Genomic DNA, 20,904 nt, shown 5'->3' on the forward strand with positions numbered 1-20,904 from the left:
GGAATCAACGCACAGCCTCCCACTTGTGCAGGTGTTTTAATAACCATTAGGTCTCAGTCTTCCTACCTCAGTGATTCTCTTTTTTTTTTTTTTTTTTTTTTGAGACAGAGTCTCGCTGTGTCGCCCAGGCTGGAGTGCAGTGGCCGGATCTTGGCTCACTGCAAGCTCCGCCTCCCGGGTTCACGCCATTCTCCTGCCTCAGCCTCCTGAGTAGCTGGGACTACAGGCACCCGCCACCTCGCCCGCCTAGTTTTTTGTATTTTTTAGTAGAGATGGGGTTTCACCGTGTTAGCCAAGATGGTCTCGATCTCCTGACCTCGTGATCCACCCATCTCGGCCTCCCAAAGTGCTGGGATTACAGGCTTGAGCCACCGTGCCCGGCCCTCAGTGATTCTCTACCTTGGTTGCATGTTGGAATCATGCCTGGGGTTTTTTAAAGTTATACATAATATGCTTCCCAGCAGAGATTAGACATGTGGGCTTTCCCCGCCCTGCTTCTCTAAGGAAGCAAAAAAAATGGCTTTGGAATCCCAGGCAGTGGTATCACCAGAAGTGTAATGTTGACACCTGGTAAGGAAATCTCCCAACCAAGTCACTTGGAGGCACAGAGGGCAGCCATCTGAACAGAGTGGGGACTGGAGATCCCAGAACTTACTGTGGTCATTTCCTTTAGAAGAATCACTTCAGTGTTTGGAGAAAGGGGTGCTCCCAGACCCTTAGGCTCCAAGGTGACCAAAGAAAAGCTGCAGACCCTGGGGTGGATCTCTGGGGAGGAGCGGGCAAGAGCGTGGAGGTCCTGGCTGTCTGTGCTGGTGAGGCTGGAACGGGGTCTGACACAGCATTCCAGAGCCAGCTGGTGTCCCAGGAGGAGGCTGTATAGGTGAACTTAGGAGCCCAAGTAGGGATTCCTTGGCCCGGATTAGCAAGAGGTAGGTGGAGGTGGTCTCTGCTTGAAGGCTCACAGCTGCCCTGTGAGGCTGCTAGGAGCAGCTGGAGGGTATAAGCTAAGGACGGGGCAGGACCAGTGACCGACAGTGACACCATGAGGCAGTGAGAGGTCACAGCACAGGTAACCGTAACTGCTAATAGTTATTTGGTGTTATTTGCCCAGCACTGATCAACGTGCCTTACACTTATTAATTCACTTAATGACAGTTCTGTGAGGAAGTCATTATTATACCCATTGTGGAGAGAAGGAAATGGAGGCATGAAGGCTACACAATTAGAGTGGCTGCCAGTCTGTGCCAGTCTGCGAACCCAGGCAGTCTGGCTCTGGAGCCCACACCTCTAACCAGGAGGCCTTGCTGCCTTCATGGCAATAGCCGTCATTAACTGAGCACTTACTGTGTCCTGTCATGGCCTCTGTGCTCTTTCAGCCTTCACCGCAATCTTATGAGGTGGGAAATACTTTTCTTCTCATTTCACAGATAAGGAAAATGAGGCACAGGAAAGAAAAACAGGCAACTGCTTACCATCCATTCTCTCCCCTCTGGGAGTGGAAGCCAGACTAATTCCATGGCAGCTCTTTTGCTTTTTTTTTTTTTTTGAGAAAGAGTCTCGCTCTGTCACCCAGACTGGAGTGCAGTGGCACAATCTTGGCTCACTGCAACCTCCTCCGCCTCCCAGGTTCAAGCGATTCTCCTGCCTCAGTCTCTCGAGTAGCTGGGATTACAAGTACCCGCCACCATGTCCGGCTAATTTTTGTATTTTTAGTAGAGACCGGGGTCACCATGTTGGCCAGGCTGGTCATGAACTCCTGACCTCAGGTGATCCGCCTGCCTCAGCCTCCCAAAGTGCTGGGATTACAGGCGTGAGCCACTGTGCCCGGTCAGCTTCTTCACTTTTTAGAACTTAATAAGCCTTTAGGGTTCTCAGAAAACTCGGGGTAGGTGGAAGCTTCAATAGGGGATTCTGGGCATCCTGCAATAAAACATGTGCCCTCCTGAGTGCAGAACTGGAAGGACAAAGATTCTGTGACATTATTTCTCCCTCTAAATTTGTGAAAGCAAATCATACCGATTATGGGGGCCTCATACCAGATCCATTGAACCGGAATACATGAAGAGTGGGGCCAGGAAATCTGAACTAAATCAAAACCAAAAACAAACCACAGGTGATTCTGATGTACAACCGGGGTTGAAAATTACTGCGTTATCTCACAGTCATATGCGTGGCCCCAGTGAGCAGGCAGCACTGTTTCACCTTGCCCGCTGCCTAGGCACAGCCTATTTATCAAGACAGGGGAATTGCAGTAGAGAAAGAGTAATCCACGCAGAGCCAGCTGTGCGGGAGACCGAGGTTGTATTATTGCTCAAATCAGTCTGCCCGAGCATTTGGGGAGCAGAGTTTTTAAGGACAACGTGGTGGGTGGGGGAAGCCAGTGAGCCGGGAGTGCTGATTGGTCAGGATTGGGGGAAGCCAGTGAGCCGGGAGTGCTGATTGGTCAGGATTGGGGCAAGCCAGTGAGCCGGGAGTGCTGATTGGTCAGGATTGGGGGAAGCCAGTGAGCCGGGAGTGCTGATTGGTCAGGGATGAAATCATAGGGACTCGGAGCTGTCCTCTTGCACTGAGTCAGTTCCTGGGTCGGGGCCACAAGATCAGATGAGCCAGTTTATCCACCTGGGTGGCACCAGCTGACCCATCAAGGGCAGAATTTGCAAAATATCTCAAGCACTGACCTTAGGAGCAGTTTAGGGAGGGTCAGAATCTTGTAGCCTCCAGCCCCATGACTCCTAAACCATGATTTCTAATCTCTCGGCTAATTTGTTAGTCCTACGAAGACAGTCTAGTTCCCAGGCAAGAAGGAGGTTTGTTTTGGGAAAGGGCTGCTGTCGTCTTTGTTTTAATGTATAAACCAAGTTAATCCCAAAGTTAGTTCATCTTTGCCCAGGAATGAGCAAGGACAGCTTGGAGATCAGAAGCAAGATGGAGTTGGTTAGGTCAAGTCTCTTTCACTGTCTCACTTACAGTTTTGCAATGGTGGTTTCATTTCCAACAACAACTTATAATTTTCAAACTCTCTTGCTTAGAAAGAAGCTGCATGTGAGACCTGAGCAGAAACTCCTCTCCTGTCACACAGCGGACATTGCTCAACAGGCAAGAGAATGTGCCAAGGAAGGAGCTGGGTGAGGCCCAGAGCAGACAAGCAAACATCCAGGCACTCTGTTCTTACCCTTCCCCCTGCCTTCTCTACTTGGAGAATCATCACCTGGTCTTAAAAGCCAGGCCCATGAAGCCATGTCTTCTTGTGAACACTTCCCCTGTCTGGCCTCCGCCTCCTCCTGGCCTCTCCTCCTGAGCACTGCGCTTTCCCTACAGGGCTGAGATGCCCTTGCAGACAAGGGCTGGGTGTTATTCCCACGATCCCCTGGCCCCAGCAGGGTGCCTTGGACATAGTAACCCATCAGAAACTGTCAGTCCAATGAACATAAGGGAAAGGAAGATGGGAGGAGTGAAGGCAGAGGGACAGAGAAGTCAAAGGGTAAAGCAGTAACCATGTTTGGGGGATGGCCAGTGAAATGTGATTTAATGCCAACCCCATGAGTAAATGGGATCTTTACTCTGACCCATGGGACAGCCGGTCCAGGTACTCACCTGGTCACCCTCTACCTGTGGATCACAGATACTGAGAGAAACGTGAGAACAGCGTGCATGATTTTACCAGGAATCTTTTATTATCATTGTTGATCCTTATTACGCCCCTGTGAGATAACTAGGGTAGCTATTTATAATCCCATTTTGCAGCTGAGGAGACTAAAGCTCCAAAAGGGCCAGGTGCAATGGCTTACGCCTGTAATCCCAACACTTTGGGAGGCCAAGGCAGGAGGAGCCCTTGAGGCCAGGAATTCAAAACCAGCCTTAGCAACATAGTGAAACCCCGATCTGTATAAAAAATTAAAAGTTGCTAGGCACGGTGGCTCACACCTTTAATCCCAGCACTTTGGCAGGCCGGGGTGGGTGGATCACCTGAGGTCAGGAGTTCGAGACCAGCCTGGCCAACATAGTGAAATCCCGTCTCTACTAAACTACAAAAATTAGCCAGGCGTGGTGGTGACCATCTGTAGTCCCAACTACTTAGGAGGCTGAGGCAGGAGAATCGATTGAACCCCAGAGGTGGAAGTTGCAGTGAGCCGAGATTGCACCACTGCATCCAGCCTGGGTGATAGAGTGAGCCTCCATTTAAAAATATATACATTAAAAGTTAGCCAGGTGTTGTGCTATGCACCTGTATAGTCCTAGCTACTTGGGAGACTGAGGCAGGAGCATCAATTGAGCCCAGCAATTTGAGGTTATAGTGAGCTATGATTGCACCACTGTAATCCAGCTTGGGCAACAGAGCAAGACCCTCTCTCTCTAAAAAATTTAAAAAAGAAAAAATCTCAGAATGTGGCTACTAGGCAAAAGGTGGGTTAATGCAAGGTCATTGTGAGGCAAAAATAGCTCAGTTTTTTTTTTTTTTTTTTTTTTTTTGAGACAGAGTCTTGCTCTGTCACCCAGGCTGGAGTGCAGTGGTGTGATCTTGGCTCACTGCAAGCTCTGCCTCCCAGGTTCACGCCATTCTCCTGCCTCAGCCTCCCAAGTAGCTGGGATTACAGGCACCCACCACCACACCAAGCTAATTTTTTAAATGTATTTTTGGTAGAGACGGGGTTTTACCGTGGTAGCTAGGATGGTCTCGATCTCCTGACCTCATGATCTGCCTGCCTCAGCCTCCCAAAGTGCTGGGATTACAGGCGTGAGCCACCACACTGGCCCCATAGCTCAGATTTTTAACATTGAAAAAGCCCTGATATGCCATCTGATCCAACTCTCTGGTCAATGGTAACAGCTTCCCCAAACCATCTTTTTTTTTTCTTTTTTGAGATGGAGTTTTGCTCTGTCTCCCATGGTAGGGTGCAGTGGTGTCATCTTGGCTCCTGCAGCCTCCGCCTCCTGGGTTCAATCGATTCTCCTGCCTCAGTCTCCCAAGTAGTTGGGATTACAGGTGTGCGCCACGGTACCCGGCTAATTTTTGTATTTTTAGTAGAGATGGGGTTTCATCATCTTGGCCAAGCTGGTCTCAAACTCCTGGCCCGAAATGATCCACCCACTTTGGCCTCCCAAAGTGCTGGGATTACAGGTGTGAGCCACCATGCCCGGCCCAAAACATCTTTATAGGTGGGGTGAGGCTGTGTTGGGATTACTCCAGTAACAGGGAATAATTACTCCTGCAACCACTGCAGCTCAGACAGGGCCACATGAAAGCTCTCCCTTACCCTGACTTACAGCCTTTCTCTGTATCACATGCCCATTAGCTCAATCCTCTCCCCTTGAAGACCAATCCAAAGGCATCGGCTTCTTTCCACTCTGTGGGCTCTTTGCTACCGCCCCTAATGTGACAAGACCAATATCCAGCACTGAGCCTAGGCCTTGCTTCCCACTCCTTGAAGTAGGAGGCTGCCAGCCCCTGCTCGGCTGGGATGCTGACTCATTCGTGACAGTGTCTGTGAGTCACTGCTTGCCTACAGGGGTCTACTTCCTGGTTAAGGTGCTATTAAAAGGGTAACAGCCTCTGCCACTCTGCTCACTCAGGAGACAGTGGAGCATCTAAGGTATCTCAGTCCTGTCTCCTCAGAAGTTCAAAGGACTTTACTTATACAATCTCATAATAAAAATGTACTTAGGACCTAAAAGACATCCTGATGACTTTTAAAGAAATATGGAACTAGACCTAAAACAGGGGATGCTAGCTGGGTTGGGTGGCACGTGCCTGTAGTCCCAGCTACTAGGCCGGCTAAGGTGGGAGGATCGTTGAGCCAGGAGTTTGAGAACAGCTGGGCAACATAGCCAGACCCTGTGTCTTAAAAAAGAAAAAAAAGAGGGAGAATCTACAAAACTAACTGCTTCATACTGAGGAAGCAATAATAATAACCTGATACCTTTATAGCATTTGGGAGTGGAAAGCCCTTTCATGGTTTGCTTTTAGTTTTTTTTCTGTGTGTGTGTGTGTGTGTGTGTGTGTGTGTGTGTGTGTGTGTGTGTGTGTTTTGGATGGAGTTTTACTCTTGTTGCCCAGGCTGGAGTGCAGTGGCGTGATCTCAGCTCACTGCAACCTCCACCTCCTGGGTTCAAGTGATTCTGCTGCCTCAGCCTCCCGAGTAGCTGGGATTACAGGCACCTGCCACCATGCCCAGCTAATTTTTGTATTTTTAGTAGAGACGGGGTTTCACCATGTTGGCCATGCTGGTCTTGATCACCTCAGGTGATCCGCCCACCTCAACCTCCCAAAGTGCTGGGATTACAGGCGTGAGCCACCGTGCCTGGCATGGTTTTTAGTTTTTGGAGCCACCACAGAGTAAAGCAGGTAGAAGAGGAGTACACTTTTTTCTTTCTTTCTTTTGTTCACGAACAAGAATTGGAGTCCCACAGCTGGTGAGTGGTGGGAGTCAGGACTTGCCCCCACCAGAGCTGGCCTTCTGGAGACCACACAGGTGCGGACAGCCCCGGGCACTGACGTGCTTCAGCTCAGGGCCGAGCGCTGGCTGCCCTGGCTGGGATTGGCAGCAGCACTTCTGAGCCTGGCGCTTTATTGTGTACTATCTTATCTCAATAGGAAAAGGCAATTCGGGGGAAGAATTTCCTTGTCACAGTGCCCCAGACTTTCCATTGTCCAGCTTTCTGAGTCCTGGGTCATCCCCTGGGTCTGACCATTACTCATATCCATGGAGGCACCTTATCGGGGCTGTCTAAGATATAGGGCCTATTTTTTTCTCAGTACCAGACAAACTGGAATTTATCCACCCTTTGTGGCCTAAAATCACACGACAGTTAGTCAGCTCAGAATCCAGCCACATTTGGGAAGCTGCTTGAAGAGCAGTCTCTAGTAACCAGCTCTTTCCTTGCAAAGCCCTAGAATTTCAGGGTCCTCTGCTGGCAACAGTGGTGATGTGTGGAGACCCCATCTTGTGATGGGGCAACTGTGAGACTTTTTTTTTTTTTTGAGACAGAGTCTCACTCTGTTGCCCAGGCTGGGGTGCAGTGGCGCAATCTTGGCTCACTGCAGCCTCTGACTTCTGGGTTCAAGAAATTCTCCTACCTCAGTCTCCCAAGTAGCTGAGATTACAGGCGCCCACCACCGCACCTGGCTAATTTTTGTATTTTTAGTAGAGACGGGGTTTCACCATGTTGGCCAGGCTGGTCTCAAACTGCACTGCTGACCTCAGGTAATCCTCCCAAAGGAAGCCTCGGCCTCCCAAAGTGCTGGGATTGCAGGCATGAGCCACTTTTTTGTTTTTGAGACGGAGTTTCACTCTTGTTGCCCAGGCTGGAGTGCAATAGTGTGATCTCGGCTTACCGCAACCTCCGCCTCCCGGCTTCAAGCAATTCTCTTGCCTCAGCCTCCTGAGTAGTTGGGATTACAGGCATGCACCACCACACCTGGCTAATTTTGAATTTTTACTAGAGACAGGGTTTCTCCATGTTAGTCAGGCTGGTCTCGAACTCTGACCTCAGGTGATCCGCCCACCTCGGCCTCCCAGAGTGCTGGGATAACAGGCAGGAGCCACCACGCCTGGCGAGCATCTTTCTTTATTCCTGTACTTTCTCCCCCAACTGGCTTTGAAAAACTTCCAACCTACAGAAAATATGAAAGAATAACGAACATGTTTATACTCTTCGCCTAGATTAATCCATTGTTCCCGTTTTTCCATTTGCTTTCTCTCTCTCTCCAACTACCTGAAAAATTTATATATATATTTTTTTGCTGAAATATTTAAAAGTCAGTTATCAAATCATGGTGCTTCACTCCCAAATAGTTCAGCACGTATATCCAAAGGGGCATTCTGCGCAACCATAATATTATTAAGAAAGGAAACGATAAAGTTAGTTAGCTAATACGCCGTACAAGAAAGTTAGCTAATACGCTGTAGATACTCAAATTTGCACAATTGTCCCAATAATCCCATATAGCTCTCCCCCCCCATCCCCAGTGCAGACTCTTTTTTTTTTTTTTTGAGACGGAGTCTCGCTGTGTTGCCCAGGCTGGAGAGCAGTGGCGCAATCTCGGCTCACTGCAAGCTCCGCCTCCCGGGTTCACGCCATTCTCCTGCCTCGGCCTGCAGAGCAGCTGGGACTACAGGCGCCGCCACCTCGCCCAGCTAGTTTTTTATATTTTTTAGTAGAGACAGGGTTTCACCGTGTTAACCAGGATGGTCTCCATCTCCTGACCTCGTGATCCGCCCGTCTCGGCCTCCCAAAGTGCTGGGATTACAGGCTTGAGCCACCGTGCCAGGCCTACAGACTCTTTTAAACTAGAACTGTTCTCTTAAGATGTATTTAAGTGCTTCCACAGTCAGGAAACATCTACTACAAAAATCCACATAATCCCTTTACAACAGAATCTAATGACTTCTAAGACTTTTCTGATCCATCGAAATTTTTCTTATAATTGCGAATGGTGGCTCAAGCGCTCTTGTGTTCTACTTTTATTAGTTGACTTTTTTTTTTTTTTGAGACAGAGTTTTGCTCTGTCGCCTAGGCTGGAATGCAGTGATCACTGCAACCTCCGCCTTCCAGATTCAAGCAATTCTCCTGCCTTAGCCTCCCGAGTAGCTGGGATTACAGGAGTGTGGCTAATTTTTGTATTTTTAGTAGAGATGGGGTTTTCGCCATGTTGGCCAGGCTGGTCTCGAACTCCTTACCTCAGGTAATCTGCCCCCACTTGGCCTCCCAAAGTACTGGGATTACAGGCGTGAGCCACTGTGCCTGGCTTATTAGCTGACATTATCTTTCATAATTTTTTATTTTTTTACTGTGTGAGAACTGGGAATTCATGCTGTGAGAACAGGCAAAAGCCACTTAGGCACTGCAGTAGATGATTTCAAGGTAATTCATGTCTGTTCTTCAATCCATGGTTCTATGGTATTTTAGGTTTAATGGCAAAATATCATGTCTTCATTAAAGCATAATGTTTGGGCCGGGTGTGGTGGTTCATGCCTGTAGTCCCAGCACTTTGGGAGGCTGAGGAGGGCAGATCACTTGGGCTCAAGAGTTCAAGACCTGTCTGGCCAATATGGCAAACCCCGTCTCCACTAAACATACAAAATTTAGCTGGTCATGGTGGTGCGCGTGCCCATTGTCCCAGCTACTCGGGAAGCTGAGGCAGGAGAATCGCCTGAACCCAGGAGGCAGAGGTTGCAATGAGCCAAGATGGCAACACTGCATTCCAGCTTGGGCAACAGAGACTCCATCTCAAAAAAATAAATAAAAAATTTTTTAAAAAGTATTTTAATTCTGCCCAACAGTGGGGTTTGGGAACTTTGTCACTATTCTTTTCTTCTTTTTTTTCTTTTTTAAATTCTTTCTTTTTCTTTTTATTTTTTTCGCTATTCTAAGTAGTTTTGTGAGAACATCTCATACAAATAGATCTGTTTTAAAAGTAATTTCCCGGCAGGAGTGGTGGCTCATGCCTGTAATCCCAGCACTTTGGAAGGCCCAGGCAGGAGGATCTCTGGAGCCCAGGAGGTCAGGACCAGCCTGGGCATCATAGTGACACTCCGTCTCTGTATTAAAAACTGATAACAAAATAGCAGGAAGAGATGGAAAAAATAAATAAATAAAAGTAATATCCCAAGGACAGCTTTTTTCAAACAGGGTTCCTGGATCATCTGTAACAGAATCACCTGAGGAGCTTGTTAAGATCCCAAGCCCTGTCCAGACCTAGGGAATCCTCCGGGGTGGAGCCTAAGAGTCTATATTTGAATATCATAGCTTTATGCTGTACTCGCTAGCAGAAGGTAAGGCCCACGAAACGGCCCTTTTCATCCATGGCTAGGCTGTCCTTGGGGAAGATGGTGGTGGCCGCCGTGTATGTCGTCCCTTGTTCCACCTGTGGGTTTAGATCATCCCTCAGATTTACCCTGGAGATTCCAAGTGCGGAGACACCTGTAGGAGGAAGGCCGAAGGGAAAGCTCAAGTCCGGAGCAGAGGCGTGGACCGCTCAGGCTGCTGTTGGAGCGTGCTGGGCTCAGAAGCCGGGTTCTAGCTCGGAACAGCGGAATGGCCAAGGAGGTCCTGGCGCGAGGCACGCCACACAACTCTTGGATGCCAAGACAGGGACCATCCATTTCTCAATACGCCAGTGGCCCTGCCCTGCTACTGAGCCTCATCAGCCTGTATAATGGCAGCTGAAGATAATGCAGCTCAGGAAAAGCAAGTATGATCTTAACAACCTTGTAGCTGGAAAGCAAGTTCCAAATGAAACCTAATGGAGACAACTACCAGAATGTATAGAAGTTTTTTTTTCTTTTTTTTTGAGACAGAGTTTTGCTCTTGTTGCCTAGGCTGGAGTGCAATGGTGCTGTCTCAGCTCACTGCAACCTCTGCCTCGCGGGTTCAAACGATTCTCCTGCCTCAGCCTCCCAAGTAGCTGAGACTACAGGCGCCCACCACCACGCCCGGCTAATTTTTGTATTTTTGGTAGAGACGGGGTTTCACCATGTTAGCCAGGATGGTCTCCTGACCTCAGATGATCATCCGCCCGCCTCACCCTTCCAAAATGTTGGGATTATAGGCGTGAGCCACCGCGCCCAGCCCAAAAGTTTTTAAAAAGGAGTCTCTTGGAGGCAAAGGGACAGAACATTATTGTTTTTCATCATAAACCTTTCGGTGCAATCTGATTTTCTTTTTTTAAACCATGTACTTCCACTATTTTTATCCCAAAAAAGGTTTTTAATGTATTTAAAAACAAAGCAAAGAATGGTGTATAATACACGTTAGGTTGTTGGGAGGTCTGAAGCACACTCCGAACCGTAAAATGACTTTGTAGTTATCTCCTTAAAAACCCAGTGGGGGTGGGCCGGGAGTGGTGGCTCACGCCTGTAATCCCAGCACTTTGGGAGGCCGAGGCGGCGGATCACGAGGTCAGGAGTTCGAGACCAGCCTGACCAACATGGTGAAACATCGTCTCCACTAAAAATACAAAAATTAGCCAGGCGTCGTGGCGCGCGCCTGTAGTCCCAGCTGTTCAGTCGCTGCAGAATCGCTTGAATCCGGGAGGCGGAGGCTGCAGGGAGCAGAGACCGCGCCGCCGCATTCCAGCCTGGGCGACAGAGAGAGACTCTGCCTCAAACAAACAAACCAAAACTGAACTACGGAGACGCCCTCAGCAGTTACTTCCCGGCTGGGTCGCCGCGAGCTGCTGGAAGATACTACGGCCTTCAGCTGCGGCTGCAGCTTCGGCGGGGCGGGGCGGGGCCGCGGGACTCTCGCTCCTCGCGGGAGGCGGCGGTTGCGGAGTGCGCACGCGCGGAACCGCTATTCCCTTCTTCCCGAGGCGCCCCCGCGGTGCTGGCAATAGGGCGCAAGATGTCGGCGGCTGCAGCTCCGAGGAGGTAGGCAGTGGGAGCCGGCGTTCAGTCTGGCCCGTGCCAACAGTGGCTCCTCTCTCCCCCGTAGTTCGAGGAGACTACTCGCTGCCCCTCTGGCACGATCGTGGATGAGCCTCCTGGCAACTGAAATGGGAAAGGCAGCGCCCCCGACTCTGGGAACTGGACCGAACTTCGCAGTAGTGACAGCTGCCAGACCCTGAGGAGAGGACGAGAAGACCCGAGCCCTCTGCTACGAACACTGGCAGCCGATGGAAAATGCAGACGGAATTGGGACAGTGTGCAGAGTTCTCCAGGCGACAGATTAAGAGAGACCCTTGAAGAATAACGCTGTGTAATCACGGGTTCTGCTCAAAAGAAGTCCTCAATGCCCAGTGTCTTATTTGGCTTTCAGGGTTGGTGAAAGAAAAGGCAAAGTAGATGCTTTTTAATGCTAAGTCATTTAATGTAGCACCATTCCTTGAACTTCTTTCATCTCTAAGGTCGTCCCTTTCACCTGATGATACCTTTGGGCCATCGTGCAGGCATGTGTAAACTTGGAGATCTTCCTCAACATCGCACCATATCTAGGGTTCATTCAAGGCAGAGTCTCCTTGCAAAAGCATCGAAAACAATGTAAAGTCGAAGAGAGTAGAGCAATACCTGCAGAGTTGGAAAATGTGGAGGAGGCCAATCAAGGGACAGAAAAAGAAGTGCAGAGAATCTTGGAATTGTTGCAAAATTATTCTGGAGATAGAAAAGTCTCCTCTAGCCTTTCCCTTAGTGATTAATACAGGTTTTTAAGTGGATAGTAAAATCCAAACAGAAAGAGGTATATGTTATATAATGAAGCCTATTTTCAAAGTATACCTGAAATTTGTCTTTATAATGTCTCTTTCTTGAGAGTTTATAAAGATGTCATTATTCTCTGGGAAACAAATTGGCACATTCATAAAAGAGAAAAAAATGAAAAAAATCAGGCCCAACTTTCATTTTACAGATGAGGAAACTGTGACATAGAAAGAGAAATGACAAAGATCACACTGAAACAGACCTGGGAACTGGAGCCCAGCCATGCTCCTTGGTCCAGTACCTCTTCTTACTCTAGGAGCTCATACCCCTTTGAAGGAAACACAATATGAATGTGTCTTCAAATGATGCTCATAAACCTCTTCATCATACTGAGGGAGGGAGATAAGGGGATTAGTTCTTTAGGATCTAGACAGGCTTTTAAGAAAATCTTAGCCAGGTGCAGTGGCTCATGCCTGTAATCCCAGCACTTTGGGAGGCTGAGGCAGGTGCATCACCTGAGGTCAGAAGTTCCAGACCAGCCTGGACAACATGACAAAACCCCGTCTCTACTAAAAATACAAAAATTAGCCGGGCATGGTGGTGGGAGCCTGTAATCCCAGCTACTTGGGAGGCTGAGGTAGGAGAATCACTTGAACCTAGGAGGCGGAGGTTGCAGTGCGCTGAGATCGCACCAATGCACTCCAGGGCAACGAGTGAAACTGTCTAAAAAAAAAATAGTAATCTTAGCAGAGCTCTTGCTAAATGATAAAGACTTTGGCAACTGAAATCCTTTTTTTTTCAGAGAACTTAAGTAGGGACGGGATAATCACTAATTGGGGTTGTGTTTAAGGGAATTCAAGCCTCTGAAATCTCTTCCATCTGTAGGTCTGATGATTTCGTTACTGTCTTTCAGTACATCTGTGCAGGAAGCCTGGGGAACTAATCCCTCTTCAAAGTCTACATTGAATAGGTATTATGTTTGCCTTTTCATACATGTTAGTTCACTTAGTCTTCACCACAGGCTTTCTAGATTGGTATTATTCTTAGTCTACCTAAGGAGTTCACAGAGGTTAGGTAACATGCCCCAAGCCACACAGATGATAGGCAGCACAACCAGACGATATTACAGGTCTCCAGATGAGTGAGCCGATGATGACATCGTTTGTTCCCGAGCCCCGCCCCCACGTAGGTAAGCGCTTGCACTGCTCACTGGGTCATCAGGGCAAGTTGCTCCCACTGCCCTCTTGTTCTAACGGCTGGAAACAAAGCTGCAACAGAGGCCCCCTCCTACTAGGAGAAAGGCATTTTAATTGGCACCTCCTCACAAAGGCTCCAGTGTTCTAGAGCTTTGCATACAGGAAGATTCTCGTTGAACAATGAAGCCAACCCTCGCTTCCAAAATTCCCAGTTTGGTAGTCACTGTGGATGAAGAGGCTTGAGACACCCTGAGACAAGCTGGGACCATGATGACAGGAACCAGTTTGTGAAGGGAGGAGGCTGGGCTAATGGGATCTAGGGAGCCAGATAATATCCGGACCTTAGGTAGCTTGTGTTACTCCAGTCAGCAGGGTTTGTGTTGTTTTTTGAGACAGTCTTGTTATGTTGCCCAGGCTGGAGTGCAGTGGTGCGATCTCGGCTTACTGCAACCTTCACCCCCTGGGTTCAAGCAATTCTTGTGCCTCAGCCTCCCGAGTAGCTGGGACTACAGGTGCGAGCTGCCACGCTTGGCTAATTTTTTGTATTTTTAGTAGAGATGGGGTTTCACCATGTTGGCCAGGCTGGTCTTGAAGTCCTGTCCTCAAGTAACCTGCCTGCCTCAGCTTACCAAAGTGCTGGGATTACAGGCGTGAACCACTGCACCTGGCCAAGATCATTTGATGTTCTTGGATGAATGGCCACTTTCACCTGGATCCAACCAATTTTTGCTGCCCTAGGGAGCATGATCCAGAGCTCCCTCAAGACAGAGGATGTGCTAAAGGCAAACTCTAGAGGTCATCCTATCCCCATGCCTTCCGCCTTTCTAAAGATAAGCTGTTCTGCCCTGCTGTTACCACTCAGTACCCTAGATTAAACCTGTTCTCATGTTCATTCTGCACCCGTGACTATATTTCTGCTTCCTGGAAGGTTATAGCCATAGGGATGAAAAACTCACCAATCAGTTGTGGCCTTCCTGAGGCAAGTCAGTCACCTTCCTACTCTGGTATCTTCCATGGCTACCAGTTGGCCACAGAACCAAGCACTGACTCACCAGCCTCCACAGTCTGGTTCCTTTTCAGCCTCTTTGCCACCCCTACAGCCCATACTGCATCATCCATTCTGGCCATCTCCGATTCTTTCTTGCTAGCTCCCACTTTTCCCTGCATCCAGCCCTCTGTACTGTTTCATCTCTTAAACTCTTTTCTCCCTGCATCCTGGGCCTCCATTCAAATCTTCCTCTTCCCTGGAAGTACAGCTTCCGTGGTTAACATCACAAAGCAAAGCTGACTTCAGCAAACTTTCCAAGACAACCAGGGACCAACACAGTTTAGATAAAGGAGAAAAAATAAGGTGGCATTAAGATCACTTGTAGTTCAGAGGTCACCCGGGAGATTAGGATCTATGCAGAGACCTGCAGAGCCAAGCTGCTTCCCCAAGGGACCCCCTTCGTGCTGCTGGAACCTGCCCTACCCCTCAGGAGAAACTGGGCTGCCGTAGCTGAGTTACACAGGCGGCTGTGGGCCAGCCCAGAGCAAAACTGCGTTGCTTGGCATTTCTCCAGCTCCTCTCGTGGCTGACTTCTGTGACTGTGCAGGGATTCATGCTCACCACTGCACTCCACAGTGACATACTTGAATTTATTTAAAAAGAATTTATTCACCCGTGTTTGCTCCCACCTTAGCCCCATTCCGTGCGCCCTTCCCCTCATTCATCGCAGTATCAAAATAACCCCCAAATGGGACTGCTGTGCTTGAACACTTCCCATCATGCTTCTTATCCTCTGCATGCGTTTACTTAGTTCCTGAAGCATACAGACCCCTCACCTGCGAACCCCGCCTCAGCACACACCTCGCTAGGTTGGAGGAAGTCCTGGTACCCGGAGCAGTTTGCTTTGGTTTGGCAGTGTCAGTGATCTCACAAACACTTGGCTGGCCACGCAGTCCTATCTATAACTTTCAGCAGATAACTCAAGTGGGTGACGGGGGCAGAAGCCAGGTCTTGGTTCCTGTGTGTGACCCAAGGCTCCCCAGCACAGGGCCCACCCCTCTCATCTGGCTCAGCCAGGTCTTGCAGAATGGGCTCTGCTGAGATCCAACCAAACACATTCGCTATTTGTTAGGTGAACTCATTCCTGGAACCTAGCAGGTATTCAGTTTTTGGCTGACTCTCAAGGGAATAAAGGGAAAAAGGAAAAGCGGGTCTAATGTCCTTTGGATTATCTTTACAAAGCAAGAGCGGTCTGTGAACAAACACTGGGATAGGCCCAGAACAAACACTGGGCCTATCCAGGTCTGTCCGCAGTTCCCAATGTTGTAGCTCCACAATAAGCTATGATATAGACCAACCACACTCAGTGACGGCTCCTGGTTCCTCACTTTCCAGGGCAGCTTCAGTTCCTGCCACGGTGTCAGTGCGGATTGATTCCTGCTGTGTTACTCAACAAACTCCTGACCCTGGGCTCTGGGCTGAAGAGCTGGCTCCAGAAGGTGTTAATCATCATCACTCAGGTGTGCAGTCCTCACAGAGTCCCGGTGCACCTGGGATCCGAGCAGCTCCACCTTGTCTTTGCTGCCTTCAAGGTTCACATCTTCAGGGTCCCACTGTGGAGAAAAGATACAAAGAGCACCTGGATGGAACAGATCGCTGCTTCTCATCTGTTATAACCCCCGACCCAAACAAAAGCCCCAATTCTGGTTCTCATGATCCAGGCACAGACAAGGACAAAAGGGTAAGGACAAGTTACCCAGGCCTGTGTTTCTAGGACCTAAGGAGGCAAGCATAACTTTAAATCAAGGAACTAATGAACAACCACCCTCAACATAACAGCTCCACCTTCCTTCCCACCCTCCTTCTCCACTATTCTTTGCCTCTACCAAGTCCTTATCTAGTGAGACTGAGTCACGTTCTCCTTGTCCTGACTCCATGCCTAACTCATTCCTGGAAAAAAACCAGGCAAACTTAATCCTTTTTTATTTTTTTAAGACAGGGTCTTGCTGTGTCGCCCAGGCTGGAGTACAGTGGTGCAATCATAGCTCACTGCTGCCTCAAACTACTAGACTCAAGCAATCATCCTGCTTCAGCCTCCCAAGTACCTGGGACTACAGTTGTATACCACAATGCCTGGCTAAGTTTTTAATTTTTAGTAAAGTCTTGCAATGTTGCCCAGGCTGATCTTGAACTCCTGGACCTAAGCAGTCCTCCCGCCTCAGCCTCCCAACATGCTCAGCTTACAGGCTTGAGCCACCATGCCTAGCTTCAACCTATTCTTTATGGGCCAGGTAAATACCTCTTCCTCCAGGAAGCCTTCCTGACTGTGTTAGCCCATTGGGCGCTCACTTGCCTCTCTTTGTACTACCTAGTCCACAGATTTGCCCCTGAGCACGGATAGCCCTGGCGTTTATGTGGACATCTGCCTTGTCGTCTCAGGTAGGTGATGAGCTCCACAGGAACAGAGCAAAGGTTCACTCCTGCCTCCTACATGGTGTTTCCTCTAAACCTGAGGTTCAGCAGACTTGTCATCACGTAAAACCCAATTGAGAGTGGGGGGCACTGCCAGTGAATATTTCATCACCGACTCAGATGAGTTTGGGAAGTTGAAATTTGCAGGAGTGAGTGAAGGGTTAAAACAAGTGGGCACAGAAGCCTTGACGAAGCTGCCTGTGAAGCCCTCCCGTTGTTCTAAGAGGGTGGATAAGAGCCCAAGGGGATCCTTAGTGTTACCTTTGAAGTTCCAGCCATGGAGGCAAGTAGGGATTGGGCTCAAGTCTTCCTCCTGTCACTAATTTGCCTTCATTTTGGAGGCCTCAGTTTCCCCATGTGTATGCTATGGTACTGGATCAGCAACTAGATAAGAAGATCTCTCCCATTTCTGAGCGTCTATGATGATTCTGAGGCACAGGGTCACATCTGACAGTACCAGGAAACCCAGGAAACAAGAAGCAAAGGTGACACAGATGTGTCTGCCTGGACAGATGATCTATCTGGATGATAATAGACCCAGGCATGGACATGCCCTCCCAGAAAGATGCTCGAACAGCTGCTCACACTGAAGCTGAATCAAACATTCCAATCCCTAGAGGTGCCAGATAAGATCCTGAAGGCTCCCTGAGTCACCGACATAATGGCCATGCCACGCCAATGATAAAACACAAACTGTGACTTTGTTTTGGACAGAAATAAAGAGCCCGGTTTGTTAGTGATTTACTGATCACTGAATCGAGTACTAATACTTGGCGACTTTAAAAAGCCATCATGTTAAAAAGACCACCTGATTCTCAGTGTCCCTGCAGTGATTGCGTTCGGGCAGCTTATCCCCCGTACCTGTTTGGGGCTGTGCCAGCCACTTCCAGTGTGACCATCTCATTAACTTGCGGTCGCAGACTTGGCTGCACACCTTTAACCAAATTCCTTTCTGACATTATCAGATCCCAAATCAAAGAGCTCACTAGGCCCCTCAGCCTACATGACCCAGCTGGCCAGTGAAAGAAGTAGGGCCCTGTTCTGTTCTCTGAGGATGGCCAGTGTGCTCTTTGATGAAAACTGTTTCTAAGCAGAGGCCTGAGACCAAGGTCATTGTTCTCAGAGCGTGTTCTTGACCAGCCACACCGGAAGCACCAAGGCTGCTGGCTAAAACACTGATGCCCCTGGGTAGGGGGTTGAGACCTAAGGTTTGGCATTTTTACAAGCTCCTAGGGTGATTCTTAGATGCCGGGATGATTGAGAACCGCTGCTCTAGCTTCTTAAATGGCTGCTAAGAATTCTTCTTGCCAACCCTGAGCAGTTCAGCTGCCGGCAAACAGAAACCTGTCACTGTGATCAAGTGAGCTCTTCAAACTAGTACAGGCCGGGCGCGGTGGCTCACGCCTGTAATCCCAGCACCTTGGGAGGCCAAGGCGGGCAGATCACCTCAGGTCAGAAGTTTGAGACTAGCCTGGCCAACATGGCGAAACCCCATCTCTACTAAAAATCTAAAAATTAGCCAAGTGTAATGGCAGGCGCCTCTAATCCCAGCTACTTGGGGGACTGAGGCAAGAGAATCACTTGGACCTGGGAGGCAGAGGTTGCAGTGAGCTGAGATTGTGCGATTGCACTCTAGCCTGGGCAACAAGAGCGAAACTCCATCTCAAGAAATAAATAGGCTGGGCGCGGTGGCTCACGCCTGTAATCCCAACACTTTGGGAGGCCGAGGTGGGTGGATCACCTGAGGTCAGGAGTTCGAGACCAGCCTGGCCAACATGGCAAAACCCCATATCTACTAAAAATACAAAAAATTACCACAGACATGGTGGCAGGCGCCTGTAATCCTAGCCACTCGCGAGGCTGAGGCAGGAGAATCGCTTGAACCTGGGAGGCGGAGGCTGCAGTGAGCCGAGATCATGCCATTACACTCCAGCCTGGGCGACAAGAGTGAAAATCTGTCTCAAAAATACAATACAATACAACACAACACAACACAACACAACACAATACAAGTAAATAAGTAAAACAAAAGTGATACAAATCTTAGAAAACATTTAGAATCTATATTTTCTGAATCTCTAGCATAATGTGTTTTAAAACTTCATTTTATTATTTATTTACTTACTTATTTTGAGACAGTCTCACTCCATCACCCAGGCTGGAGGCATGATCTCGGCTCACTGCAACCTCTGCCTCCTGGGTTCAAGTGAGTCTCCTGCCTTAGTACCCGGAGTAGCTGGGACCACAGGTACGCACCACCACACCTGGCTAATTTTTGTATTTTTAGTGGAGATGGAGATCTTGCCATGTTGGCCAGACTGGTCTTCAACTTCTGACCTCAGGTGATCCGCCCCCCTCAGCCTTCCAAAATGCTGGGATTACAGGCGTGAGCCAACGTGCCTGGCCTAAAACTTCATTTTATAATAAAATTATTGCTGGAAACCAGGCATGAAGAGAATCTGAGCAAAAGATCCATTTTCATATCAGAAACAATCCTGGGAGATGACAGGCACAGGTAGTTGTCACAAAACATGCCCACCTGTCACTTGGAGGCAAGGGTGGCATGGAGACAGCAAATGGCTGCCCAGGGTCCCAGAATGACAATGTCTGGAAATGTTTATTGCAACAGCCACTGCAGCCACGCCTGCCGCTACTACTGTTGTTCCAGACCATGCTTCTTCACTGGGTGACATATCTTCTTGGTCCCTATTACTTGGGCTTACCTGGATACCCCCAAAGCAGAAAGAACTCTGAACTGAGAGAGCCCTGAAAATCCCACTGATTCTCAGTCTTGCCTCTCATCATTTTGACTTGTTTTTGTTTTTGTTTTTTTTAGATGGAGTTTCGTTCTTGTTGCCCGGGCTGGAGTGCAATGGTGCAATCTCGGCTCACTGCAACCTCCACCTCCCAGGTTCAAGCGATTCAGTTGCCACAGCCTCCTGAGTAGCTGGCATTACAGGTATGTGACACCACGCCTGGCTAATTTTGTATTTTTTGTAGAGACAGGGTTTTGCCATGTTGGCCAGGCTGGTCTTGAACTCCTGACCTCAGGTGATCTGCCCACCTCGGCCTCTCCAAGTGCTGGGATGACAGGCGTGAGCCACCGCGCCTGGCCTGACATTCTTTTTTTTTTTTTTACCAAAGGAATGCGTCATGGGTCCAGCCATCTAAGGAGGTCTAACAAGAACAGGAACTGAAGTCAGGTCATAGGAAGTCCCTCCTGGAAGGGAAAGAGCATGATTGTCCATACCTGCTCCAAGTTTAGGGCCTCCCAATACTTCTGCTGCAGAATAAAAAGAGACAGAAAAAGCGGTGGACAGATTTTGCCACCATCACACAGCAGAGCGGAGCTCAGGGCCAGCCCCTGTCTGCTCAGAGTCAGGAGACAGGCCCTTAGACGGCTGGGGGCAAAGGAACAGATGACTTCAGCAAGCAGGAAGGCAGCAGCTGCCAGCAGTTACACTTTAGTTAAATGATCAATGAGATAGTTATGATAATTACGAAGGGCTGCACATCCTGGGAAAAATTACAATCTATCAAGATTTAAAAATTACTATTAGTAGAAATTATTATTATTAGGAGGAGCGGCAGTAATAATAATAAATCTCCCATTTATACCCACATGGCTGAGATGATTCAACTCAAACCCATAAAACTGAGATGCCAATAAAATTCCTGCCTTGCCAAGATTCATTTGTAGTCAGCGTTTACTGCAGAGCTGGTTCCACTCCAAACCTCAAATATGTCTGACTCAAGTTCTTGCAGGGCAGGCATCACGTCTGCCCTTGTTACTCCATCACCTCCTGCAGCGCCTGGGAAACGTATGTTTCTGATGTGAGCTAAGAATCTATGAATATCTGTTACACTGATGTGGGAAAGTCTATTAAATTAAATAGCAGGCAGTCCGAACAGCCCACAGGATTAGGGTTATTATCATATTAAAACAAAGCATGTTCAACTTATGTTTTTCATTTTAAAAAATTATTTAATTTTTTGAGAGGGGCTTGCTCTGTCGCCCAGGCTGGAGTGCAGTGGCATGGTTATAGCTCACTGCTGCCTCCATCTCCTAGGCTCAACTGATCCTCCTGCCTCAGCCTCCTGAGTAGCTGGGACT

General features: G+C 48.7%; 1 protein-coding gene across 5 annotated transcripts in view; it reads right to left on the bottom strand.

Moving 5' to 3' along the window:
- Positions 1-14,954: 14,954 nt before the first annotated feature.
- The window catches only part of TMEM44 (transmembrane protein 44), a 43,176-nt gene continuing 37,226 nt past the window's right edge, over positions 14,955-20,904 (bottom strand). For 3 of the 5 annotated variants that reach the window (XM_025375649.1, XM_025375645.1, XM_025375648.1), the window contains one exon: positions 14,955-15,931. In XM_025375649.1, the coding sequence (XP_025231434.1) occupies positions 15,913-15,931 (19 nt within the window). In that variant the 3' untranslated portion in view covers positions 14,955-15,912. Of the gene's footprint in view, positions 15,932-20,040; positions 20,074-20,904 lie in introns of all 5 variants that reach the window. The other 2 variants (XM_025375647.1, XM_025375646.1) reach the window with 2 other exon arrangements.

Source organism: Theropithecus gelada, chromosome 2 (assembly GCF_003255815.1).
Source record: "Theropithecus gelada isolate Dixy chromosome 2, Tgel_1.0, whole genome shotgun sequence".
Lineage (NCBI taxonomy): Eukaryota > Metazoa > Chordata > Mammalia > Primates > Cercopithecidae > Theropithecus > Theropithecus gelada.